We start from the raw sequence: 26836 nt of genomic DNA, 5'->3' as shown, positions 1-26836 counted from the left end.
TTGCAGACTCTGACCAGTGAGCTGTCCCAGGCCAGAGACGAGAACAAGCGGACCCACAACGACATCATCCACAACGAGAACATGAGGCAAGGCCGGGACAAGTACAAGACGCTGCGGCAGATCCGGCAAGGCAACACCAAGCAGCGCATCGACGAGTTCGAGGCCATGTGAGGGGCCGGGCCTCGGCTCCACCCCGCGCCGCCCCCGGCCCTGCGGCCGCCACCCTCTCCCGGCTCGGGGTCCTTTACCAAGAGGGCAGTTACTTCAGTGGGAGTGTTCTGGGGCTGGGACCGGCGGCAGTTTCCCTGGTTTATTTTTTCCAATTGTATCATAGTGCCAAACAGGCCTGATTCTTATTTTTATTTTTATTGAATCACTTCCTGTGTTTTTTTTTTGCTTGGAGCAGGACGAAATCAATTAAGGAAAGATGCCTGTAAAGTCTGAAATAACTAACTCCTCCATGCTGGCATGTATGATACAGATTCAGTATAATTAAAACCACATCGTGGCTTATATTCTGTGCCATACTTTTTTTCTATCTGAAATTAGCTGAAATTGATTTTCTTCTTGATTTCTATGAAGGATCCTCCTCTGTATATTTGTTTTTTGAAGGGTGAAAAGTTTGACGCAATCCCTTACGCACGCACACCATTTCCTTCCTCCAGGCCTTCAGTTCAGTTGACGAAATCCTGTGATCATTCGATTCCTCAGGATAAACAATGCTGGATACTGTACTCTGGATAAATTTTTTCTTTTTGCTTAACAGGTAGAGGGCTACATTGTTGGACTTACACACCTAAATAATGATCAGCTATAGAGCATAGTATTTATATGTAAGCGATAATGTGGGTTTGTAACATTAGTTTAAAAAAAGGGAAAGTTTCATTCTGTATATTTTGTTACCTTTTACAGAATAATAAAAGAATTACATATTAAAAACCACGGCCCTGAATCTGACATGACCTGAGGGCAGTAAGGAGGCTGGTCGACTGCTGGCTTCACATCTGGGAAATGACTTTTTTTTTTTTTGGTTTTGCTTTTAGTGTTCTTTTTGTGTGTAACTGACTATGCGCGCATTTGAATTTTCTATCAGAGCTGCTTATTTGCGAAAGCCACACAGGCTGTTCTGATAACTCGGACACCAGCCGTGAGGGCCCTTCTGACCTGGTTAGGATCTCAGTCCTTCCACAGGCAGAACCTGCTCTGACCTCCCCCTGCTCCCCAGCACACCTGCGAAGAGCCGGTAGCTGTCTGCTCATTCCCGGCCTTCCTGTCCTTTCCCCTTGAGACGTCCTGTGGGGATGAACCCAAGGCAGGAGGCAGTGGCAGGTGTCTCCAGGCAGGCGCTGGAGCGGCAAGGGGCCTTTCTCTGACCCGCTGTCTGCATAGGCTGGCAACTGCGCTGAGAGGCCGGCATTCCTCAGGTGACCCTTACCTGGTCGAAATGACTCCCAGCTGATGGCCTCCAGAAACAGTTTTCCACAGCCAAGGGGGAAGGAATTAAATACTCACCGTGGTCTTTCCTCTTTGAGACACATAATTTCACTCTTTGCTAAGCACAGGGGAACCAGGGTACCTGGTGCACATTTATTGAAATCTGGTCATTTTGTACATCTCTCAAAGCACAGACAACCGACCTGAGACTCAGTAAGGTGTATGCATCGATGATTGATCTGTTTAACTTAAATACACACGGAAGGGTCCGGAAGAACGTCTCGGTGGTGGGCTGGCTACAGACGGGCAGGTTCACTGTGAGGGGCCCCGCAGCACCTGAGCAGCAGTCAGCGCAGGATGAGGGTCATGTCTGTCCACAGGTTGGGGCTGGAAAGAACTTTCTGCCACTGGAGCTTTGCCTGTGAGCTTGTGTGTGTGCCGCTGGGCAGGTCCTCCTCTGTGTGAGGGAAGGGACAGGTTGGTTAGTGATGGCTGAGGGATGCCCACTGGCCCTTCTCAGCAAAGTGGAAAGTACCTTTTCTCTGCAACTTCAGACCATATGAAAACATGCCCTGCCAGCGAGTAAGGGAGAGGACCCACCCCCTAACAGCAGGTGTGGACATGCTCAGGTGTGTTCCCCAGGGGCCGACAGGCCTCCAAAAGCCTGAGGCGTCTTCCCTGCGGTTTGGAGGTGAGGAGAAGACAGCTTTGGGTTGTTTCTTCCAGAAGGGGGTCAAAGGTCTTAATACATCATTGTGGCCGCAGACGGGCAGGGAGCCAGGCCAACCAGGGCCAGGCTAGCTCGGAGAGAGGAGCTGCCCTCTGTGAGAAGAGAGTGCCGTGGACAGGGTTCCTTTTAAAACTAATTTAACCGTGAGTCTGGTTTCTCCCCAGTGGTCTCAGAGGCCCTGGGAGTGTGTCTGGATATCCTGGTCGTCACAGCATTTGGGGAGCCTTGCTGCCCCAGGAAAAGCCAGGAGCACTCGCTCCGTTAATGAAATCATTTCTGAATTGCCGTTTGTTTGGGTTAAGAAGATATTCTCCTTTAAGAAAATAATCCTTTCATGATTGACGCCAGAAACAAAAGCAAAGGCTGTACCCAGCCCATTTTGAGACCTGTAATTTTTTGTTTCTTTAGCAGATCTAAATCCGATTTAAATCGTTGAAATACTTTGCTGTATTACCGCTCAGTTGTAAAAACTAGACTAACTGCCATGTATGGTGGGTAAGGAAAAGGCAACCCACTCCAGTATTCTTTCCTGGAGAAGCCCATGGACAGAGGAGCCTGGCAGGCTACAGTCCATGGGGTTGCAAGAGTCGGACACAACTTAGTGACTAAACCACCAGGCAGTTTCAAAGCCAATTAAGTTACCTGCCACCATGGAAACAATTTTTCTTTTTAATGGTATGAACGTCAGAATGGTCACTAAAGATCAGACAGACTTACTCAAACCAAGCCTGGCACCTCCCAGGAAGCGGTCGTTCACCCCGAAGGTGGCCTGGTCCCAAACGGTCAGTTCTAGGCTGGACTGCCTCAGCTGCGAAGGGGTGACGCCTTTGAAAACGAAGGAATGCTTCCACTGGGGACAGGCTTGCTTCTTCAGGACGGGGGACTTGAGTCTCAACCTCTGCTGGTCTGGCAGAGTGAGACAGCTGCATAGGCAAAAAGATTCAAAACCACGTAAGCTCGGCCCGCCACGCGCCCCCGCTCCCTGCTGGTACTTGCTCCTTGGTGAGATCAAGTGCTCAGAAAGTGCTCATAAACCCACCGCAGAACAAAAACTGTAAGCAAGGAGCGAGCATGGGAATTGTGAGACCTGGCTCTGTGATCTCTCACTAGGATGTTCCAACTTTCAGAGTCGAATTCTGCTCCGAGGGTTAAGGGTACTTTGGGATTCTGGGCCACGTGGCCCTAGACTTAATCTGCCTCCTCGGTGTGACCACCACCAGGCCACAAGGAGGCTACCCAGGGAGCAGCACTCGGCACACACGTTATCTCCTTTAACCCTGTTCTCAGACAAAAGAAATCCAGGAGGGCTAAGTCAGTCACTTGCTCAAGGCCGTACAGATAAGTGGCAGGCTTAGGACACGAATCCACTTCTATCTAGACAAGGGAAGCCGTCATCCACTTCTATCTAGACAAGGGAAGCCGTCATTTTTCCATTATGTCACTGACTGGGGATTTAGGAGTTCTGTATAATTATTAATGGTGTTTGCTTTACTTTTGGAGACACCATTAAACGCGTAGTGAATGAGACAGGCAGTCATCCGTCTTACTGTTAATCCAAGAGGAGATGTCAGTGTCAAGCGAAAGAAATATTTACTAACCGTGCTGCTTTCTGCATGTTCCCCTCAGTCACTGGAGCTGTCACCGGTGTCATGGGAAAGACTGATAGGATTTGGGTTTAGTTTAAAACGTATTCCAAATCTAGCTTCAGCACGCCTGAGTACCATGAATTCTTGGAAACTAGTCTTCAACACACATTATGTTGGGTTTTCATAGGAAAGCTAAAATAAGAAGTTTAAAGTGGCTCACACTTTTGGTGTGCCCTTACAGGGACAATGATGCCATATGTGTCATGAAAGCGAAAGTGTTAGCTGCTCAGTCGTGTCTGACTCTTTGCAACCCCGCGGACTGTAGCCCGCCAGGCTCCTCTGTCCACGGGATTCTTCAGGCAAGAATACTGGAGTGGGTAGCTGTTCCCTTCTCCAGGGGATCTTCTCGACCCAGGGATTGCACCCGGGTCTCCTGCATCACCGTCAGATCCTTTAGCATCTGAGCCACCAGGGAAGCCCTGCCTGTATGTGTGATGGTCATCAATAAATAATGATTGATTACAACAGAATACCTACCCCTTAACAAATGAGTTTAAGGTGCCATCTGACCGCACAGGTAGATTCTTGGCTCCCAGAACCACCAAACAGAGCTGACCATTCTGTGATGGCTCGTCTTCTGTCCCTAGAAGGAAAGCTGGCATTTACCATCAACCCGACTTCTACAGCATGCAAGGCCATCCCCTGAAACTGGTAGCTTAACCAGAGGATGTGTTACAACCCTCTGGTCCCCAGAACGAGAGCAGAGGACCGTGTCCACCACGCGTGGTGGCCCTGCTCACATGCTTCCCACCACATAGTCAGGGGAGGATTTAAAACCAAGAGGCATGAAGAGCCAAGGAGAGGCGGCGGCAGGAGCTTTAGCCAATTGTAGCCAGTGGGCTGGGAAAGAGACCTCTGTCCAGGGGCTATGATGACCACAGGGTGTGAGCTACTGGTCTGCTGGGGGTCCTGCAAGCATGGGCAGCAGAATTCCCTCTTCTATCAAACAGGAGATCACTAACAGGGAAGCCTGGTGTGCTGCAGTCCACGGGGTTGCACAACTTAGCAGCTGAGAACAACATTGCTAATAACGGGGAATTGCTTCCTCTCCGGTCTTCACTCTCCACCCTCCCCGCTTTCCTGTGCCCCCGTTATCTGAGTCAGTTACACCTCGTGAAGCTGAGGACCTTGAACCCTCCTCCCTTCTGAGCAGCTGCTGCCCACGTGGCGCGGGAGCAGGGAGCCGGTCACTGGGAGCCTGGCAGGCACTTCAGCCTGGAGTTGGAGGCGAACTGGACCATAATGCAGGTGTCGGTCCACACAGAGGGCCATGGCCGGACTGTTTCTCTGGTGAGAGAGCGTGCAAGCTGGCCGCCTGGGAGGAAGCCCCCAGGCAGGCGTCCTAAGAGCCCGTCGAGTTGGGCATCACAAGCCTGGTTTTGGTCACTGATTTCCCTCCTAAGTTGAGGGGTCCAGAGAAGCAGGCTGGGTTTCGCGGGTTTGGTGGGTGTTCTGGAATGCGGGCTCAGCGGGCAGCAGAAAGGAAAGGCTGCGGCCTCTCAGGCCATCTGCTGCCCCAGGCTCGGGTACAGTGACAGGGAAGGACAGATGTTTGCAGGCAGGAGGCCACCCACCTTCTGGAGCCTCCTGGAGCTCTCTGGGCCCTGCAGGGAGGACCAGCTTGGCCCGGACTGCAAGTTCTCCGTTATTGGTGGGAAGGCTGTCTTCGGATTTCTCTGCCTGTGGGATATGAGGCAGAGCTCAGAGGCAGGTCTCCCCAGCCCCCAGAACCTCCTGGACTCCTCTCATTGTCTCAGTGCTGTCCATAAGTGTCCCCTTCCAACCTCCCCCTGCCCACCCCATCCTGGCAAAGCTTCTGCAGGTCTGAGAGAGCCCAGGAATGGGGGCAGGAGGTGCGCCAGCCTCCCACCTAGCGAGTGAGTGAGTGGAGAGGTTTGGGGAGGGGAACAGAAGCGTAGAGATTCATTCCTACCCCCCAGCAGGGAGCAGCCTCCACCCTCAGCTTCCAGAAATCTGCAACAACCCCATGGTTCCCTCCTGGCAGGGCCAAAAGGGTGGGCCTGTGAGCAGACCCCCGCCCCGATCCAGCATGAAGAGTCACTTGTCTGTCAGCCGGGATTAGGAGGGACGCCTCTCAGTCTGGAGATCTCGGCTCCTCGCCTGCTTATCAAAGAGATGACCAGCCTTGGCGGCGACCTGCCTTAACCTGAATAAGATCCTGGGGGAAGACGACAGGATGGGGCCCCTCGACAGGGAGCTGGTGGGGGGAAGCGGCACGTAGACCGCATCTGGCAGGGAAAATCAGGATAGCCTTCACGGAGGAGCGGGGATTTAAGCGCCGTCTTGGGCTGACCTTAGAGATTCCAAGAGGAGGTCTGAGGATAAAATGAGGTTCTGAGAAGAGCAAGCACAGGACACTGGAGAGGACTGGGGGGGCGTTGTGCAGACCCCACAGGAAAACAGATGGGAGGGAAGGGGGGACCCTGCCAGGCCCGGGCTTAACACTGTAGAGGCCAGAAACCAGAGCTGCTTCTAAGAAGAGGTGCAACGTTAAGTCAGTCAGTCCTGTCCGACTCTCTGTGACCCCATGGACTGTAGCCCTCCATGCTCCTCTGTTCCTGGAATTCTCTAGGCAAGAACACGGAGTGGGCTGTCATTCCCTTCTCTGGGGGAATCTTCCTGACCCAGCGATCAAACCTGGGTCTCCCACACTGCAGGCAGATTTTGTTTACCATCTGAGCCACCAGGAAGTCCACTTCTAAGCAGAAGCATCCTGAAAAACAGCCCCCCAGGGCTCTGGAGGGGAAAACAGGGACCAGGGCGCCTGGACCCGGCCCAGCCCTTGTAAAGACTCTGCCAGACTCTCACGTGGCCTCATACCCTGCTGCCACCTCTTAGGAGGTGACAGAGCCAACGTCCCCCCTTTCTCATCCGTGCTCTCTCCCTGTCCTGGGTCTTGGCATAGAAACATGGGCAAAGCAGCCACCCCAAGAAACACAGCCCTTTCTCCCCGGCCTCTCCCCTGCATGGCCACCAGCCTGGCCCGCCCTCCCGGCCGAGCTGAGCTAGGACCCCGGCCGGTCTTTCTGAGGACACGAGGTCAGCCATTATCACCTCTTAGCATTTGCTTGGGGGTGAAGGCACGGCGCACAACAGCCCCGCAGGTCTGGGAGGGGATGGAGTCCCACCTGCCCGGCAGCCTGCCTGCCTCCAGGTGTGGACTTTAGCTCGAGAAGGTCAAGCCTCCTGAGCTGACAGCAGGTGACCCCGAAATCTGGGAAGCGTGTGGATCCACCAGGCTGTCACCCAGGCCTGAACCCCCAGCCTCATCTGTGCTGGTGTCTGGACCACACTGAGGGTGGGGCTATTTGGGACCCTGAACACAGCTGAGCAGGTGAGACCCCAGCCCACCCCCCAACCAGGGAGCCGGGCCGAAGCTCCCACTGCAGGGTCACAGGCAGACAGGGGCCCTGGCTCCCAGGGATCTTCTGGGATCCTCTTCTGGGATCCCTCTGACAAGTCAGTGTGGTTCTCGGGCTGGGGGTGGGGGCTGTGGTTAGTCGCTCAGTCGTGTCTGACTCTTTGCGACCCCATGGACTGTAGCCCGCCAGGCTCCTGCGTCCATGGGATTCTCCAGGCAAGAACTGCAGTGGGTTGCCATGCCCTTCTCCAGGGGATCTTCCCCACCCAGGGATCGAACCCGCGTCTCCTGCATTGCGGGCAGATTCTTTACCATCTGAGCCGCCAGGGAGACCTTCAAGCTCACCTTGGCTCGGAGCGGATACCAGCGGAAGGACTGCGATGCTCTGTCTTCGAAGTCCCACGTGGCCAGAGGGACGATCACTTCTCCAAGAAACACCCTCCGGGTGAGCACGCCCAGGTGCCACACGGACACCTGCAGCTGCCGGCTGGCCAGCTGGGCCGGCTCCACCTGGTACTGCGGAGGCGGGCAGAGACGGTGAGCCTGGCCTCACAGCTCCCAGACGACTTTTAGTCTGTTTCCCACACTGCCCCTCGTTCCATACTCTATCTTTAAAGTCTTAATTAATCTGGTTATTTTCTTCATGGCTATGAGCCCCGCGAGTGCAGTCCAGACCAACAGTCCACCACGCAGCATCTGTGCCCTTTCAGAGACAGGTGCTTCGGGGAGCAAAGCTTTCGGTCCCCCGGGTCTGCCAGCCTCGGGGCACCTCTGCACACTGGGCGGCCCTCCTTGACCCCTTGCTGCTCTCAGGGGCCTCCCTGACTGGTGGCCCTTTCCTGACAAAACAGGACGACTCCCTTTGGCTGACTGAGGCCACAGTGCAAAGTAAGACCTACTTCCATTGCCGGCAAGGCCCTGAGGCTGGGCCGGCAGACCCTGGCTTGCTAGTCTCCACGGGGCACCAGCGTCACCGACCTCAGAGAACGAGGGTTAAGGTCACAGCCACTGCCACTCAGATCTAGTGTCACGGTTCACCCTTCCCCAGCCCCCCAATGCGTGGTCTTCCAGGGGAGCACCCACACCCCGTGGAGCACAGGAAGTCTCCCCAAGGAGTGCTCTGCTTAGAAAACTGAGGGTCGATTTTCAGATCCTCAACTTTCACATGCATGTTCCTCAAAATCGGTGAAACCCGGTATCTTACTCCTGTGACCTCCGGGGAGCTGAACTAAGGGGTCTGAGATCCTGGTTTCCAACACACTTCATGATTGCTCGGCTTCTTCATCGGCCCATCTTTCCATCTTACGTATGATTTCTATGAAAGTCTAAAGATGGGTCCATGTTGGGATGTTCTACATTTAGAATAAAGGTCGGTTCTTCTCAATGTAACCGGGAAGTCTTATAGGATAACCAAGATACTCACAATATACTAGATAAAACACCGTACATGAGTTGAGACTCTGGGTGCCCCTTAACGAAGGTAGTGAAAACTTCATCAAAGTACATAATACTTACCTAAACTATAGTCAATCCTCACCTTTGTCTCATTTCATAAAATATGAGATATTTGTCTGCCTCTCTTCAGTACAAAAGACCTTAAACGTGTGACAAGTAATTTTATGTGTAAGCTCACAATGTGTGATGCAGCACAGAGTTTTTCAAAATTCTGGTACGTGAGCAAAGCCACGTGAAGACCAGGGTCAGTGATTTGCTTCTGGAGGAGTGTCCCAGACCAGTAGCACCTCGGGCCCCATCCACACTTACTGAATCACAAATGAAAAGAAAGCTGCTAAGTCATGTGTCCGACTCTTGCGACCCCATGGACTGTAGCCCACCAGACTCCTCTGTTCATGGGATTCTCCAGGCAAGAATACTGGAGTGGGTTGCCATTTCCTTCTCTAATCTGCTTTTAAAAGCAATTCCTTGGGGAGTCCTTATGAATGTAAATTTGGTGAAGGACTGCCTGTCCATCCTGGGTCATGGGTGCACTTTTAAAGACTCTCTAGGCTTCAACTTCCCCATTGCTAAGTGAGGATGCCAACACATGGCTCAGAGGGTACATAAAGCACTTGGTCACAGCAGGGGCACAGAAAACAAGAACTATTTTCATGTCCCGAGTAGAACTCTTGTGCCAGCTGCCCAGATGGCCCCTGGCTGGGAGTTCACAAATGCCCCTACTCGCCAAGGAAGGCAAACAAAGTCCTCTCTCTTCTCAGGCCTGATGCATGGAATCCCTGGGCTGACGAGCCTTCAGTGGGTCTGGACTGTCCTTCCAGCTCAAGGCCTCCCACGCCTGTGTGCTCTCTACACTCACTAGACATCACCTGCAAATTCTCCTCCCTGTATCCCAGTGGGAGGCGGTCCCTCCCTGGTCTCTGCCCTAAGCCACCGGTCACAGTTCTTAGCGCCAAAGAAAATGGAAACCTGAACAATTCTTCCAGAATTTTTTTTTTAGTTGTTGCTCCAGCTTCTTGCAAACCCATGGACTGCAGCACGCCAGGCTTCCCTGGCCTTCACTATTTCCTGGAGTTTGGTCAAACTGAGGTCCATTGACTCAGTGATGCCATCCAACCATCTCATCCTCTATTGTCCCTCTTCTCCTCCTGCCCTTAATCTTTCCCAGCATCAGGGTTTTTTCCAATGAATCAGCTCTTCACATCAAGTGGCCAAAGTATTGGAGCTTCATAAAAGAAGGAGAGACCTGGGCCTGCCAGATACTATGACAAAGAAGTACTTTCACAAAGATATTAACTCAGCAGTTTCATTTACAGGGCCCCTGGTTTGAGGATACCTCTCTGACAGTCATAGAAATTCAACAGAACAGACCAATTTTAGAAACTGAAGTCACTTAGTCGGGTCCGACTCTTGGCGGCCCCAAGGACTGTGGACTACCAGACTCCTCCGTCCATGGGACTTTCCAGGCAAGAGTACTGGAGTGGGTTGCCATTTCCTTCTCCTTTAGAAACTGCGAGGCAGCCCATTTCTTTTTCACCATTGTCTTGCAAATCATTAATCCAAAGCCATGCACCGTCCATCAGACTCAGCACTTTTTCTGTACAAAGGCTGAAATTTATTTTCTACCACTTGCCACTGATTGACAGAGCCTTGCCAGAATATTTCAGTGTCTGCACTTACATTTAACTGACTCAAGAGTTTGGAGGAACCACTGGCTGGACTCTGGCCCCAGAGGCCCAGCCCGGGATGGGGACACTCAGCCCAGCAACATTTGCCCAGCAAGTACCTTCAAGGTCTCCTGAAAGGTCGGCTCCACTGTGTTCTTCTGGATGCTGGTCTTACGTTTTCCCTGGGATGATCTGTCAGGCAGCAGATAGGTCTTGACGTACCTGGTGGCCAAACGCAGACAGCCAGTGGTGAGAGCCCAGCGTGTGGGGCGGGCAAAGGGTTCAGGAGGAGAACTGCATGTTAGTGGTTTCTTGAACACCGCTTCCCGCTGCATCTGGGGTTGAGAGAAAGGGCTTAGCGGCCGCCCCAGTGACAGTGCTGGGAGCACAGCCCCGGCTTACACAGTCTCTGGCTGTGTATGTTTCTGGGGGTGTGAAGCCCCCTGCTTCTCTCATGCCCCCGTCCTCGGATCTGGATCACCCATCACGTACCATCACTCATCACTGGTGATGCCCTGGGAAGCGGGGGCTTCCTGGGGGCTCGGTGGGCGGTGGGTTTCTCATCCACCCGGATCCTGAGGCCTATGCCAGCTTGTCCTCACTGCGCCTGCCTCTTCTCCCCAACCCGCAAGAAAAAAACATGGAAATGGAAAGCACATGCCGCATGCCGTGCTCGTCCCACGGGGCCTCGGGCGCTGCGTCCTGACGGCTGAGGACCGGCCCCCCTGAGCCCCTCTCCCTGAGTCTGGAGGCCACCCACCCCCTGGAGCCCCGTCCCAGGCTGACCCCTCCACTCAGGTCCTGAGGCCGTCCTTCCGGGCTCTTCTGGCAGTGGCGCTGATGGTGGGGACACCACGTGCCCAGGTCCTGTCCCAGCGGGTTAGAAACCAGCCCTGCTCTCCAAAGACCACAGGGAGCAGGAACCCTCCCCCGATCGGGGTCCCCACTGGAACCCCAGCCTCAGGCCTCTGCCTCGCATTCAGTCATGCTTCTTACGGAGCAGGACTCAAGGCTCATCACCAACACCTCACTGTTGGTTGACTCAGATCGTTGATCATTACAAGACCTCGCACATGGAAAACCAGAGATATCAAATATATCTGTACAGCATAAAGCATTATAATAAAAGACAAGCCCATGTTATCCAGCTAAGTCCTCTATTTCCTTTCTTATCATCTGTCTGGATGTTCTGTTACTGAGATTGGAGTATTGATATGTCCAACTATTACTGTAGAACTATTGGTTAGCCAAAGAAGTTAGTTTAAGTTTTTCTATAAGATCTTACTCAATACGAATATTCATTGGAAGGACTGATGCTGAAGCTGAAACTCCAATACTCTGGCCACCTGATGCGAAGAACTGACTCATTAGAAAAGACCCTGATGCTGGGAAAGATTGGAGGCAGGAGGAGAAGGGGATGACAGAAGATGAAATGGTTGGATGACATCACCGACTCAATAGACATGAGTTTGAGTAAACTCTGGGAGTTGGTGATGGATAGGGAGGCCTGGTGTGCTGCAGTCCAAGGGGTTGCAAAGAGTTGGACACAACTGAGCAACTGAACTGAACTACTCAATATGAACTCAATATTTCTCTCTTCAATTCTGTCAGTTTTTGCTTCTTATATCTTGATGGTCTGTTATTAGATGTACAGACATTTAGGATCATTTTATCATCTTGTTGTACTGACCCTTTTACGAATATATAACGTCCTTTATCTCTTGTAATCTTTTTCTTTTTTATTCTCTTATAATCTTTTTAGACTTAACGCCTGTTTGTCTGATGATGGTACAGCCACCCCTGCTCGCTCCTGGTTACCGTCTGTATGCAAGCTCTTCTTCCATTTGTGTCTTTGGATCTCAAGTGAGTGAGTCTCTTGTAGATGGTATACAGTTACATTCTCTGTTTTTATCCATTCTGCCAGTTTCTGTCTTTTGATTGGACAGTCTAATTCATTTTTCTTTAAATTAACTACTAATTGCATTTGCCTGTGTGTTCAGGCGTGTCTGACTCTTTGTGGCCCCTTTGGTCTGTAGCCCACCCGGCTCCTCTGTCCATGGGATTTTCCAGGCAAGAATACTGGAGTGGGTTGCCATTTCCTCCTCCGGGGGATCTTCCCAACCCAGAGAGCAAACCCTGTGTCGACTGATAAGAAATATTAATACATCTGTCATTTGCTGTTTCTTTTGCCTTATAGCTTGTGTGCCCTCCGTATTCTTCTGTGTTTAGCTGATATTCTGTGGTGAAACATTTACATTCCTTTCTTGCTTGTTTTGTTTTGGCTTTCTATAGCTATTTTCTTTGTAGTTACTAACGGGATTGCATTTAACATCCTAACGTTATAGCACTAATTGAATTAATACCATGTTAACCTTAACAACATAAGAACTCTGCTCCTTTTCAGCTCTATCCTCACCTCTTTCCTTTGCTGATGTTACAAAATTATATCTGCATGTGTGTGCTAAAGTCTCCCTCAGTCCTGACTCTTCGCGACACTACAGACTGTACCCCACCAGGGTCCTCTGTCCGTGGGATTTTCCAGACAATAATCCCGGAGTGGGTTGCCATTTCCTCCTCCAGGGGGTCTTCCTGACCCAGGGATCAAACCCGGGTCTCTTACGTCTCCTGCACTGGCAGGCAGGTTCTTTATCACTAGTGCTGCCTGGGAAGCCCACGGGTCCAAAAACAGAAAGTAATAATTCTTTTAAATGCATTAGTCTCTTAAATTATGTCAAAGACCAAGTGTGGAGTGACAAGCCAAAATGACACCCATAATCTTTCAAAAGGTAGTAGTGTCCTAAGTCATATGAAAAACCAAAAGTAGAATTATCTCCCACTGTTTACAATTATACTACCTTTTGTAATTGCCAGTCTCTTTGCCATTATTGAGGTCTTGATTTTTTCATATGTCTTGAGTTACTGTCTAGCGTCCTTCCATTTCACTTCTAGGGTCATCTTGAGCATTTCTGGCAGGGCAGGGGGTAACTTACTCCCTTTTCTTTAGCTGAGAATGTTGCAATTTCTCCCTCACTTTTGAAGAACAGTTTTGCTGTGTGTTTTGTTTCCTTTTAGCACTTTCTGTCTCTGTCTCTTTAGCACCTACTGCCTTCTGTCCTCGAAAATGTCTGATAAGAAATCTGCTGATATTCTAACCGGGGAGTCCCTAGTACTGACAATTCACTTCTTTCTTGCTGCTTTCAAGAGTCTGTCTTTCAAATGTTTGTTTATAATGTGTCTCTGTGGGTCTCTGAGTTCATCATCCTTGGAGTTCAAACAGCTTCTTTGATGTTTATACTTATGTCTTTCACCAAAACGGGGAAGTTTTCAGCCATTATTTCTTCAAGTTTTCTCTCTGCCCCATGCTTTCTCTCTTCTCCTTCTGGTATGTATGTTGCCTATGTTGGTTCACTTCATAGTGTCCCAGAGGTCCTTTAGGTTCTGTTTGCTTTTCTTAATCTTTTTTCTTTCTGTTCCTCAGATTCAGGAATTCCATTATCCTATCTTCAAGTTCACCTATTCTTTCTTTCACCTGCTCATACCTACCTTTGAATTCCTCTAGTGAATTTTCACTTCAATTATTGTAGCTTTCACAGCTCCAGAATTGTTTTCTTTTTAGGATTTCTATCTCTTTATTGATATTTCTATTTTGTTTTTACATCATGTTTTAAAAATTTTCTCCACATCTTTCTTTAGTTCTTTGAGCATCCTTAAAACTGTTGTTTTAAAGTCTTTGTTGAGTAAACCCACTATCAGATCTCTTTCAGAGAAAGCTTCTGTTGCTTTATTCTTCCCCTTTGAATGAGCTATCCTTTCCTCTTTCAGGGGGTAGTTTTAGGACAATGATTATTCCAATTTTCCTCGAGCAGAAGGTACAGATAGAGGAATAATAGAAGTTAAGACTAGAAAGACAGGAGGGATTTGTGATGGAGAGTCAGAGTGCTTTAGCAATGCACTGAGGAGCTACTGAAGGTTTCAGAGCAGAGGAGAGTTTGATTGGACCAACAAAGTATTCCTTTCCCCCTAACTGGTACTAAGGGAGAAGGCAATGGCACCCACTCCAGTACTCTTGCCTGGAAAATCCCATGGACGGAGGAGCCTGGTAGGCTGCAGTCCATGGGGTCGCGAAGAGTCGGACACGACTGAGCAACTTCATTTTCACTTTTCACTTTCATGCATTGGAGAAGGAAATGGCAACCCACTCCAGTATTCTTGCCTGGAGAATCCCAGGAACGGGGGAGCTTGGTGGGCTGCCGTCTATGGGGTCACACAGAGTTGGACACGACTGAATCGACTTAGCAGCAGCAGAAACTGGTACTAAAAATTGTGTGCTAAAAATGTTCCATGTTGGGAAAGAATAAGACCAAAATGTGGGGCTTGCTTTAAACCATACACAGAAAATCAGTTCCAGCTCTAACATGAAAGTATCTAAGTTTGAAAAAACTTCATTAGAAGATAACAGAGAAGAATGTATTTAAAATTTTCAGGTGGAATTCTCCTACAAACTCAAAAGGCAGACATTTTAAAGGAAAAAAAGAATAAATTAGACATTACCAAATTATCTACAAGAAAAGTTATCACAATGTTAGCAAACAAGTAACAGCTAGGAGAAGACATGTAAGATATGTATAACCAATGGAGAGTTGTATTGAAAATGGATTTTTAAAAAGCCAAACCCCTGTAAATAAATTTTTAAATGACAACTTGATAGAAAATGGGACAAAAGATATGGATGGGGAGTTCACAGAAGAGGAGTGTACCTTAAGTGATGGGTGCATGTATAAAGTTGCTCATCTTTGTTATTAATCAGGGAGATGCAAGTTAAAATAATGATATCAATTCACATCTACCAATTGGAAGAAAATTAATCTATTTGTGGGTTGTGTGGACAGAATTTTATTTTTCCTACATGGAAAATCAAATTTCCCAGCTAGCACCATTTACTGAATTTCAACATTTATTGAATTTCACCATTTACTGAATGTCATCATTTCCACCTTGATTATTAGTAGCCTCTTGATCATTTATGCTCTCATATATCCTAAGATCTGTATCTGGACTTTTGATTCTGCTCTTTTGACCTCCTGTCTGTCCTTGCATCCATGAAGCATTGTTTGAATTACTAAGCTTCATAATAATTCTTAACACATCTTTTTGTTTTTACTATTGCCTTGGTTATTCTTGGACTTTTACTTTTCCATATAAACTTGAGAATCAATAAATCTATTATCATATGCCAAAACTTAGACAAAGAAACTTACGGATTGCACTTTTTCTTCTTTTCCTCCCCAAAGGCAAGGTTCTTACAGGCTCTGATGCATATTTCTAAAGAATGAGTTCTGAGGCAGTAACGAATGGCAAATTCTATCTCTCCAGTGACATTAGCGTTGTCAAAATTGCCCATCTCTGTGCAGGTGCTGTTAATGCTGATTAAACTTCCCTGCAATCAGGAACGACAGATAATAACAAGTTACTTCACAGCTAATCAACGTGTGTTTTTGCAGTTCTGGTTTCAAGATATCAAATAAATCAAAATTCACACAGAGCACAGATCCTGACTCACATTAAGTTAATAAACATGCCATCCTGTGCTTTGCACAATGACTTGCCACATTTTCTGTCCGAAGGAGATGAGGACATGACTCTGAGTAAACTCTAGGAGATAGTGAAGGACACAGAAGCCTGGAGGGCTACCGTCCATGGGCTTGCAAAGAGTCAGACATGACTTAGCGACTGAGCAACAAAAACAACATGGAGATGAGGAATCTTCAGAAGGGCTGGTCTTGCCCAGATAAGCTGTTTGCCTAGCCATAAAGGTTACCCAATCTCATTCTTGAACACAAACCACTTGGGAAGATGTGAACTGTCTCCTGTGCAATTCTGCAAAGATAAATCTACAAGGGCAGATAACATCCATGGTACGAATAGCCCTGAGGAGGGCAGCACAGTCTGGGGGCCAAGTGATTGGGAATTCGATAGAGCTGGATTCAACTGCTGGTTTTGCTAGTCATTAGCCTGTCAAAGTCTAGATGGAAAAATTAATACTGTTCTCATAGGGCTGTGGTAAGAAGGAAATGGACTAGAGTATGTAAGATATAGTCAAGGCTATGGTCTTTCCAGTAGTCATGTATGGACGTGAGAGTTGGACCATAAAGAAGGCTGAGTGCTGAAGAATTGATGCTTTTGAATTGTGAGGCTGGAGAAGACTCTTGAGAACCCACTGGATTGCAATTAGATCAAACCAGTCAACCCTAAAGAAAATCAACCCTGAATATTCATCAGAAGGACTGATGCTGAAACTGAAGCTTCAATATTTTGGCCATCTGATGTGAAGAGCTGACTCACTAGAAAAGACCCTGATGCTGGGAAAGATTGAAAGCAGGAGGAGAAGAGGGTGGCAAAGGATGAGGTGGTTTGATGACATCACCGACTCAATGGGCATGAGACTGAGCAAACTCGGGGAGACACAGAAAGACAGGGAGGCCTAGCATGCTGCAGTCCATGGGGTTGCAAAGAGTCGGATACGACTTGGCGACTGAACAACAACAGTGTAAAATGTGCAAAGACAATGATAAGTTGTGTTTCAATTGTCGTGGCTCCCCAGAATGAAAAACAAAACCACCAAAAGAACAAAAAGGACAAGAAAGAGCAAAATGCCTTATCGCTGTTCAATCTGCTCAAGTATTTGCCACCCTTTGCATGCCACCAGTCTCAGGGTTGACTCTACAGACAGAGGGAATTCAACGTGATTGCCATTCTCCCAGCGGGTTCCTCAACACTGTAAAACATCCTGGGGGAGAAAAAGAAAAAAAAAAAAAGAAGAAGAAAGCCTGAGTCTCTCTCACTAGAGAGCGATCAAAACAAAACCGAGAAGTCCGAACCTAAACTCATGCCAAGAACCCAACCAACTTCACCACACCCAGGTCCTGGCCCTGAAACATGTTATCTGCCTACACCCACACAACTGTTGGGATGGGAAATGTGTTTTAAGCGTTACACACTCAGAAAGGCATGGAGTGGTCAGACCACACAAATGAGGGAGGCACAAGAGTGAAGATGGACGATGATGGAGAGGGAGTCTTGGCTAAAGGTCTGAGCTGCTCCAGAGAAGATGAAGAGTTCTGATAATTAACCTGGCATTCCTGGCGGGCCTCCGCCCCAGGCCACGTCAGACTAGATCTTACTACAGCAACTCTGCTGCCAAGAACAAGCTGCTGTTGTTGTTCAGTGGGCAACTTGTGTCAAACTCTTTGCGACCTCATGGACTGCAGCACGCCAGGCTCCTCTGTCCTCCACTGTCTCCCAGCGTTTGTTCAGACTCATGTCTACTGAGTCAGCGATGCTATCGAACCAGTCTCATCCAATGAGTTGGCTTTTCCCATCAGGTGGCCAGAGAACTGGGGCTTCAGCTTCAGCATCAGCCCTTTCAATGAGTATTCAGGATTGATTTCCTCTAGGATTGTAGAACAAATAGAAAACTGAATTAAACAAACATGGCTAACCAAGGCTACCAGGGTAGCTGGGAGGCCAGGGTCCCTGATGCTAAAGAGAAGCTCAGTGAGGTGAGCCTGTGGTCTTGGGTGTGTTTCCCTTGGAGGCGTGTGTCCGTCAGTGGGCACCCGGGCAGGGAGGCCAAGAGGCTCCAGAGCCGGGCATAGTGAACAGCCCAGGTGTCCGGGCCTGTGAGGACACGTCGAACTTGAGGAGAAAAGAGAGCCGCGTGGGGGTGAGAGTGACGCTTGATGCCGCTTTTCCCTCAGAGTCCTGGCTGAGGTGGAAGATGACGCTGAGAGGCTGAGCAGCTTAGGAACGCCTTCAGAAGTTCCATCTCGTTAGAAAGAAGAAATTGGAGTCCAGGTTCCCCACACAGGAGGAGGGGCTTGGTAACTGTCCGGACATTCAGCTGGGACACTCAGGGGCTTTCCTCCTGGGAGACCGAGGCCCCTGGAGTGGAGTAGTCCTCCCAGGGGCTGAAACCCGAGTGAGCTCAGCACCAGATGGGCCAAGACTGCAGGCCTGCGACCTGGAGCAAAAGCAGGTCTCCCTGCAGATCACGTCCATCCCTTCGAGGTGACTGGAACCTGGAGACAGCATGTTTCTGCCTCCGTCTCGTCTCCATCACCCGTTTAGTGCCTGGCTCGTCGTAAATCCTCAGTAAGCAGTTATGAAGAGAATAAAGGAAGCACGTGAAGTATTTTGATTTAAAAAGTTTCTCTCCAGGACTTTCCCTGGTGGGCCAGTGATTAAGGGTTCGCCTTATGATGCAGGGGACATGGGTTCAATCCCCGGTCAGGGGACTAACCACCCCCTCCCCGACCTGCCACGCTGCAGGGCAGCCAAACCTGAGCCTCACACCCCAGTCAGAAAGCCCGTGTGCCGCAACGAAGACCTGGCACAGCCAGATAAATAACCGCCTTTTAATTCTTGGGGAAAAGGAGAAGTTCTGTCTGCAAAGACTGAGTGTGATGGTAGTGCGCCTTATCCTGAAGCAGCAGCAGACTTGAGTGAGACGACTTAGCTGGAAGTCCTGGCCTTGGGTGACTTTACTCACATCCCTCAGCTGCAGATTCCAGAGGGAAAGGGTTTAAAAATACAACTACCTGGGGGACGCCCCCGGTGGTCCAGAGGTTAAGATTCTATACGCTGCCAATGCAGGGGATTCAGGTTCGATCCCTGGTCTGGGAACAAAGTCCCACGTGTCGTAAGCTTGACCAAAAGATTAAGTGAAATGAAACAAAACCCTACATGCAGGCACATCATAATAAAATTTCTGAAAATCCAGGACAAAAAGAGAAATTTTAAAACTAAAGGAAAAGAAACTATGTTACCTCCCATGGAAGAACTAAAAGGGGCAGGAGAGGGTGGAGTCCAAGCCCTGTTGGGGAAACGGGCACCTTCTGTCTGGGCAGGAAGGGGAGCTGGGTGGGTGCAAACCCGAGCCGGTTAATTTTGGTTGTCAGGAGGATTCGAGAATTCCAGGCTAGTTTTTTTTTTTCTTTTTTCTTTTTGAGAAGTGGGAAGGGAGGTTTACTTGTCAAGCATGAGAAGAAAGAGCAGGGAGAAGTTCTGAGTGAAGTGAAAGTCGCTCAGTCGTGTCTGACTCTTTGCGACCCCATGGACTATGTAGTCCATGGGATTCTCCAGGCCAGAACCCTGGAGTGGGTAGCCTTTCCCTTCTCCAGGGGATCTTCCCAACCCAGGGATCGAACCCAGGTCTCCCGCGTTGCAGGTGGATTCTGAACCAGCTGAACCACCAGGGAAGCCCCTTGAAGAAGGGATGACATGCTTGTTGTGAGCGTGGGAGACTGTCTCTCCCAGAGACACGCGTCAGCACGGCTGGCCCCACGGCCGTATGTGGGGCTGGTGAGACGGCGGGGCGGACCTGGCCCCTCACACGCACACTGGGCTTCAGGTCCGCCCTACTACGTGCACACCTGCTCGGGGGCAGGGACGCGCATGCAGAACAGCTGACTCAGCCGGCGTGGTGTCCAGAATCACGGAGCAGCCAGGAAGCTCTAGAAACGCTCATCCTTCATTGTGTAAGATAAGCAGAGGTCAAAGAAGGTTGAGACCCACCCAAAAATTACAGGGCAAATCAGAAGCAGCAGCTGGAAGTGGGCCCAGGGTTCTTCATTCCTTGGGCGGTTGACTAACGGCAGTGTCTCTGAGTAACTCAACGGCGGCGTATCTGCTTGTTGGGGAAAGTGCAGCCGCAGATAATTGAAAGGCCAGTAGGGCTCGTCCTTGGTCTTCTGCATTCTTTCAGCGATAACTCAGGGCTTCACCACTGGGAGGGCTTTCTCTGCTTCTGTTTTCCCTGTAGACAGATCAGGATCTCCAAGAAAGTTGAGCCTCTGAGCAGTAAACAGGGTTGATGGAAAGGTGCTGGCCTAGAATAACATCTAAGAACCCAGCCTGACTTTTATTAGAGCCCGGGGCTCTGTCTGGCTGTGAAAAGAAAAGACTCAGCAAAAAGCAAAGGAGAACTCTTAAAGCGGGCAGGGAGCCTGTGGTGACTTTCTCTGAAGGTCACGCGTTATCTGCTGTAACCGCAAGCAAGGCCTCCTGATGCCCTTTGATTTTCACAAAGGTAGAAATCAAGGAAAGTCAACTGAAACCACAGCTATGTTAAAACAAATAAATAGATAAATCTTGATTTCCCCAAGAGCATGGGGAGAGCATTACCACAAGGAAGTCAGACGGCGGTGGAGCCAAACAGACGTCCCCCGGGGCCCTGACACTTTTTATTCAGCTTTTGAAACCAAATGATGTGGTCACTCTTTGTAAGCTGAGCGGATCATGTCCTTTTTTTTTTTCTTTCCTTTTCTTTTCCTTTTTACCCTGAAATATATTAAGAAGTCCCTATAATGGGTAGGTATAATTAAATAATTACTAAACATCCACATACTCACCACTCAATGTAAGAAAGATTAAAGCGGGGCTATGGAAACACTCCGTGGCCCCTTCCTTATCTGACTCCCTCTATTCCTGCTCCCGAGTCAAGGGTGTTTCAAGTTTTTCTGTTTATCATCTTTGGTTTTCTGTCAGGTTTTATTACACATGTATATATCCCCTCCAAACAATGTATCGATTCATTTTGACTGATCTTGAAATTTATACAATTAAATCATACTGTGTACATATTCTCCAGTAGTTTACTTTCTTGATATCAAGTTTTAAAAATTCATCTAAACAGTTAGGTGTAGCTTTAGTTCGTTCATTGTCACTGCCAGGGTCTACTGGATGAACAGGCTATAATATATTTATTTTTATGTTTTTCTATGTTTTTCTTGTTTTTCTTTTTATATGCAAGAGCATCTGTGTAGATACCCAAGTTATTCAACAACATTTTAATTGAAAGATGTTTGCTCCTTGGAAGGAAAGCTATGACAAATCTAGACAGCATATTAAAAAGCAGAGACAACACTTTGTCAGCAAAGGTCCATCTAGTCAAAGCTATGGTTTTTCCAGTGGTCATGTATGGATGTGAGAGTTGGATCATAAAGAAGGCTGAGCACTGAAGAATTGATGCTTTTGAACTGTGGTATTGGAGAAGACTCTTGAGAGTCCCTTTCACTTCAAGGAATTCAAACCAGTCAATCCTAAAGGAAATCAACCCTGAATATTCATTGGAAGGACTGATGCTGAAACTCCAATCCTCTGGCCACCTGATGCGAAGAGCCAACTCATTGGAAAGACCCAGATGCTGGGGAAGATTGAGGGCAAGAGAAGGGGGTGACAGAGGATGAAATGGTTGGATGGCATGACAGACTCAGTGGACAAGAGTTTGAACAAATTCTGGAAGATAGTGACCGACAGGGAAGCCTGGTGTGCTGCGGTTCATGGGGTTGCAAAGAGTCGGACACGACTGAGCGACTGAACAACCAAGGTTAATATGGGTATACAGCTGAACACAATACTCCTTTTAAAAAAGTCAGTGCAACCAGAGAAGCTCAGAAATACCAAAGGAAAATGGAAGTTTCCAAAACCCCAGCGAGCACAGTGAGATGGATGGGCTGAACGCTTTGAGACAGTTCCCACTTAGAAGTGACCCGAATGCCACCATAAGGCTCCAGGTCTCAGACTGACGTTTAAGAGAAACAACCAGCGAGCTGGAGCCTCACTTCAGTGACTATAAACCGTTCCAGGAGCCACGCTCCATCCGGGTGCAGGGAGCCCAGATGTGCGTTCCTGGCTCGTGGTCACTCCTCCAGTCACAGCGACCTCAGCTCCAGGGCAAACGTCAGCTGCATGAAAACACAGACAGAAATGCACGGATTTTTTCCAAAACAGAAGTGAAGGCAAAATCGAAAATCAGAGGGGACCTCTGATATAATTTTTTTCTCCCAGGGAATTTGCTAAAAATGTAACCGCATGTTTCTTCACACTACCAACACTTAGTTCCCAAGGACTAGAGGAATTTTTTTGGTTTCTATTTTTTTTTTCTAAAGAACTGGGATTTTTCTCTGCACAAATATTACGTGTTTATGGAGAACATACAGAAAACACAGAAAAGACCAAGAAAATTTAAGAAGAAAGCATAAGGCCACTATTCGCAACCTTTTGATACAATCCTTTCAATTGTTTTACAGGGTCTCTAGTACATTCACTTTGCTCTTCTAATTATGTGCTACTGTAATACTATTTTGTAACTTAATATTTTTGTTTATCGATATCTATTTTCGACATTCTTTTCAATATCCTTCAACCACATTACTTTTAATAGTTGCAAGGTATTCCTCTGAATAAATGTACCATAATTTAACCACTGCCTTATTTTAGACATTTTGGCTAATTCCAATTTTTCAAAATTAATAAAAGTTATTAAGATAAACAATGCTGCCCTCAACATCCACGTATACATACTTTTTGGCAAAGTTCATGATGATCTCTAAAGAACAGTTCCTGTAACTAAAACAGCTGGGTGAGAGCGAGCATGCCTGTTGAAGCCTGTGACGTACATTGCTGTGGGTGCCTTCCATCCAGCTCCACCAGCAGTTTATAGAACACCTGCCTCTCCACACACTCGCCAGCACGGAGCCGTGTCACTTCTTAAATTTGCTAAAATGGTCCCCAAACTGCACTTGTTCTAATTTTGCACTGATTTAACTGCTCAGGAAGTTGAGTGCTTCCTCTATTTATTGTCCGTTTGTGTTCTTACTTTTGTAATAAGCAGAGATTTAATAAGCTTTTTCTAGCCCCAACTTCCTGTTTCTCAGATAATATAAATGTCCCTCAGAAGGGGAGGCGACTTTTCTTTGGGCAAGAAAAAAAAACTGTTCTTGGCTTTGTGGGAGTTTAGTTTCCTCAAACACACACTGCTTCAGGCTAAGGGGAACAGGTTAAGATTGCACGTCTAATAATTCAATCTCGTGATGATACATGTTGAGGGCACAAATCAGAGAAGATTTTAGAAGAAAGCGCAAAGAGAGCGTCAGGTTGAATTTGCACCGTAATTCGGAGGTACTTTCCAAAGAAACAGTCTCAGTACAACACATACACTCACCACATCCTGTTACCCCAGCATCCTTCCCCCCTCACCTCCCACCCACTCTGAAAGGTCTTCAGGGTGTGGACCAGCTCCAAGTGAGCAAAGCTGAACTGGGGGTGGCGGTCAGTTTAAAAGACCAACAATTCCTCTGGGATAGGACAGAAGGCCTGGACTTTTGACTCCCAGTCAGAATTCTTCAGTGACCACATAGCCTTAGCAAACGGCATACCCTCCGAGAGCCTCAGTTTTCCCATTTGTGAAATGGGACGACCACATCCCCAGGACAAGACTGTGGTGAGAATGACCCGGAGGTGGAGTTCCCAGCTCTGCATTGAGCACACAGTAGGCTTTCAATAATAGCTCTGATAAGAGTGCATCCAACCATCTCACAAATATTTACGGAGTGCCATTAAGTGTCACGCACTGCTCCGGGGCACCTGGGAATGACAATAGACAATAAACCACAGGTAAAGCCAATTACGCAGGGGCAGAAGGTGATAAGCACGTGGATAAACAGAAAACTGGTGAGCCAGGGAGGCAGAGCAGGGCAGAGGGCAGAGCTCCTAAGAAGGTGACCTTGCAGCCAAGACTGCAAGGGAGGGAAGGGAGTGAGACAGCCTGGAGCCTGGGAGAGGGATCAGCCCAAGGAACTGGGAGGCAGGCTGCGTCCGGCTTCAAGGACTAGCGCCCCAGAGAGGACTGAGCGAGGGGGCAGGTGTGGGGTGGTGGGCAGCTCGCGGAGGGCCCCGTGGACCGCTGTGGGGAGGATCTGAGTCTGTGTGTCTACCTCTGTGTTGGTTTCAGGGCCTTGAAGGAGCTTAAGAGTCAAGTCGAGAGGCCCCTGGACGAGTTTGGGCTCCCTCAGAAGCAGGGTTTGGCCCCATCCTCCTGGATCAGCCTTATCAAGGTTCAAGCTGGGGGACTTCCCTGGTGGTCCAGAGGTCAGAGGTCAGAGGTCGGGAGTCGGCCTTCCAGTGCGGGGGATGCGGGCTCCATCCCTGGTTAGGAAGTTGGTTTCCCACAAGCCGCATGCCATAGCCCCCACTGTACCAAAAGATCCCGCATGCCGCAACTGGGACCTGATGCAGTCATAAATAAATACTAGTTAATAAGAAAAAAAAAAAATCTCAAGCTGGCTGGAGTCCGTACGTTAGCCGGGGTGGAGGCAAACTTTCCATGGGTCTTGGAAAAGCTCCCAGAGGCCGCTCCTCTGCCTCCCCTGTCTGTACCCACCACGGGGTTCAGCCCCAGGAGAGAATGTTCTGGAGCTGCCCTTGCTTAAGCTCCCCCTCAGGGAAGTGTTCATTCAGTGCTTTCACCTTTCCGAACTCTTCTCCAGTATAAACAACACCCATCCCCCAACAGCAGCAACCTGAGAGGCTCTGGCAGGACCATCTCCAACGCTCATGAGCTCAGGCATCCAAGAAGAGGAAGGCCATTCGTTCTGGCCCTGGTAGGACTGCAGCTGCGTGACCCAGGGCAGGAGGCTACCCAGGGCAGGAGTTGGGAGGGTCCCCCAACAGGGGCTGCGAGAACTGAACAGCACATCCCTAGACTGCTAAAGAATCCCTAACATACGAAGTATTTCACTTGGATTTGAAGTTGACAGGGCTCAATTTGCGTGTTTATGTGTGCATGAATCTCCTGGTACGTGCTGCTAAGTCATATCTGACTCTTTTTGACCCCATGGACTGTAGCCCACCAGGCTCCTCTCTCCATGGGATTTCTCCAGGCAAGAATACTGGAGCGGGTTGCCAATTCCTCCTCCAGGGCATCTTCATGACCCAGGGATGGAACCTGCATCTCCTGCATTGCAGGTGGATTCTTCAACACTGAGCCACGTGGGAAGCCTGAATCTGCTGGGGCTCTTTCTAAATGACAGATTCAGACTCCAGTAGGTCTGAGGGAAGACTAGAGATTCTGATCTTTGAGAAGCTCCCAGGTAACCCTGGTGCCCCGCACTTTGAGTAGTGAGGGTGCAGAGCAGTGGTTTTGATGGAGGTGGGACCGCCCACAGGAGCCAGTGGTCGCAGCCAAAGGGTAGGTTAGGAACTGCCAGCATTTTGTGGATTGAATCAAGGATGTTGGTGATTCTTCAAGGTCTAGCCTGCTTCTGCTGTGACTTCTGGATATTCTGCTGGACATTCATGGAGATGGGGGAAGTTTATCATTTTCTGATAAACACTTTTTTATAAAAGTGGACACTTTTTTTTTTTTTAATAAAAAAAGGTGGACGCTATTTTTCATAAAAGTACAACCACCCCAAGGCTAAAGTACCACAGTGGTCAGAATACTAGCTCTGGAACATGCTCTTTGCCACTAAAGGAGCTGGAAGGTGAACCATGATGCTGGTTTCTAGAAGCTGAGTTCTTAACCACTGTATTACACCACGGAAGGTGGGCATCCATTTGATTACCAAAGCAATCCAGTGAAATAAGAACAACAATTCTGATACCATCTCCTTGATGAGGACTCTGAAGCTGAGGGAGTTTTTGTGATGGTTTATTTTTTAAAATTAACTTATTTTTTATTGGAAGGACTGATGCTGAAACTGAAGCTTCAATACTCTGGTCACCTGATGTGAAGAACTGATTCCTCGGAAAACACCCTGATGCTGGGAAAGATTGAAGGCAGGAGAAGGGGGTAACAGAAGATGAGATGGTTGGATGGCATCACCGACTCGATGGACATGAATTTGAGGAAGCTCAGGAGTTGGTGATGGACAGGGAAGACTGACATGCTGCAGTCCATGGGGTCACAAAAAGCAGTCCATGGGGTTGCAGAGTCGGACACGACTGAGCAACTAAACTGAACTGGTTTTTTATTGGAGGACAATTGCTTTACAATATTTTGTTGGTTTCTGCCACATGTATCAACATGAATCAGGCTCAGGCACAGGTATGTCCCCTCCCTCTTGAGTGATTGAGATCACCGAATACATTGAGGAGCTTTAACTGAAGTCTCAGCGCTCCTCACCCAAGGCTCCATCTTACATATCTAATACATATCACAGGTTTAGAGACAGAGTCAACATTCATGCAATGTTTTTGAATAACAAGTGAATGAATAAAAAGGCCTGCCTATGAGGACTCTACGTTTAAAACATTACAAGGCAATCTCAAAAAAGAGCAAAGTTGGAGGACTTAAACCACCCAACTTCCTACAAAGCTACAGTAATCACGTCAGTCTGGCCTTGGCACAAAGACAAACAGGTCAGTGGAGCAGAACAGAGAACCTAGGAGAAGGTCTGCACTGACATGGTCCTTTGCCTTTCAACAAAGACACCAAAGTCAATGGAAAAACTCAGAGTCCTTTTTCTAACCAACAGCACTGGAATAAACTGTATTCATATGTTGGAAAAAATGAACGTCAACCCGCACCTTTCACCATTCACAAAAATTAATGAGCTGGAGCAGGGACCACACATAAAAGCTAAATTTTTATAAAAGCTTCTAGAAGAAAACATGGCAGAATATCTTCATGACTTGTAGGTGGATAAGACAGAGAGGACTTCCCTGGTGGTAGAGAGGTAAG

At 48.5% G+C, this 26836-nt stretch overlaps 2 protein-coding genes across 6 annotated transcripts in view; one reads left to right on the top strand and one right to left on the bottom strand.

Moving 5' to 3' along the window:
* EZR (ezrin) overlaps positions 1 to 939 on the top strand; it is a 45030-nt gene extending 44091 nt beyond the window's left edge. The window contains exon 14 of the mRNA XM_043888067.1: positions 7 to 939. Coding sequence (XP_043744002.1) covers positions 7 to 171 — 165 coding nt within the window. The 3' untranslated portion in view covers positions 172 to 939. The remainder of the gene's footprint in view (positions 1 to 6) is intronic.
* Positions 940 to 1573: 634 nt separating this feature from the next.
* The window catches only part of SYTL3 (synaptotagmin like 3), a 91267-nt gene continuing 66004 nt past the window's right edge, over positions 1574 to 26836 (bottom strand). For all 5 annotated transcript variants that reach the window (XM_043888065.1, XM_043888064.1, XM_043888061.1 and 2 more), the window contains 7 exons: positions 15573 to 15751; positions 10434 to 10536; positions 7538 to 7708; positions 5385 to 5490; positions 4288 to 4393; positions 2882 to 3087; positions 1574 to 1891 (listed from right to left, as the gene is read on the bottom strand). In XM_043888065.1, the coding sequence (XP_043744000.1) occupies positions 1782 to 1891; positions 2882 to 3087; positions 4288 to 4393; positions 5385 to 5490; positions 7538 to 7708; positions 10434 to 10536; positions 15573 to 15751 (981 nt within the window). In that variant the 3' untranslated portion in view covers positions 1574 to 1781. The remainder of the gene's footprint in view (positions 1892 to 2881; positions 3088 to 4287; positions 4394 to 5384; positions 5491 to 7537; positions 7709 to 10433; positions 10537 to 15572; positions 15752 to 26836) is intronic.

Source organism: Cervus elaphus, chromosome 26 (assembly GCF_910594005.1).
Source record: "Cervus elaphus chromosome 26, mCerEla1.1, whole genome shotgun sequence".
Taxonomy (NCBI): Eukaryota; Metazoa; Chordata; class Mammalia; order Artiodactyla; family Cervidae; genus Cervus; species Cervus elaphus.
The sequence above is the reverse complement of the archived record's forward strand: the minus strand, read 5'-3'. Positions and strand labels throughout refer to the sequence as shown.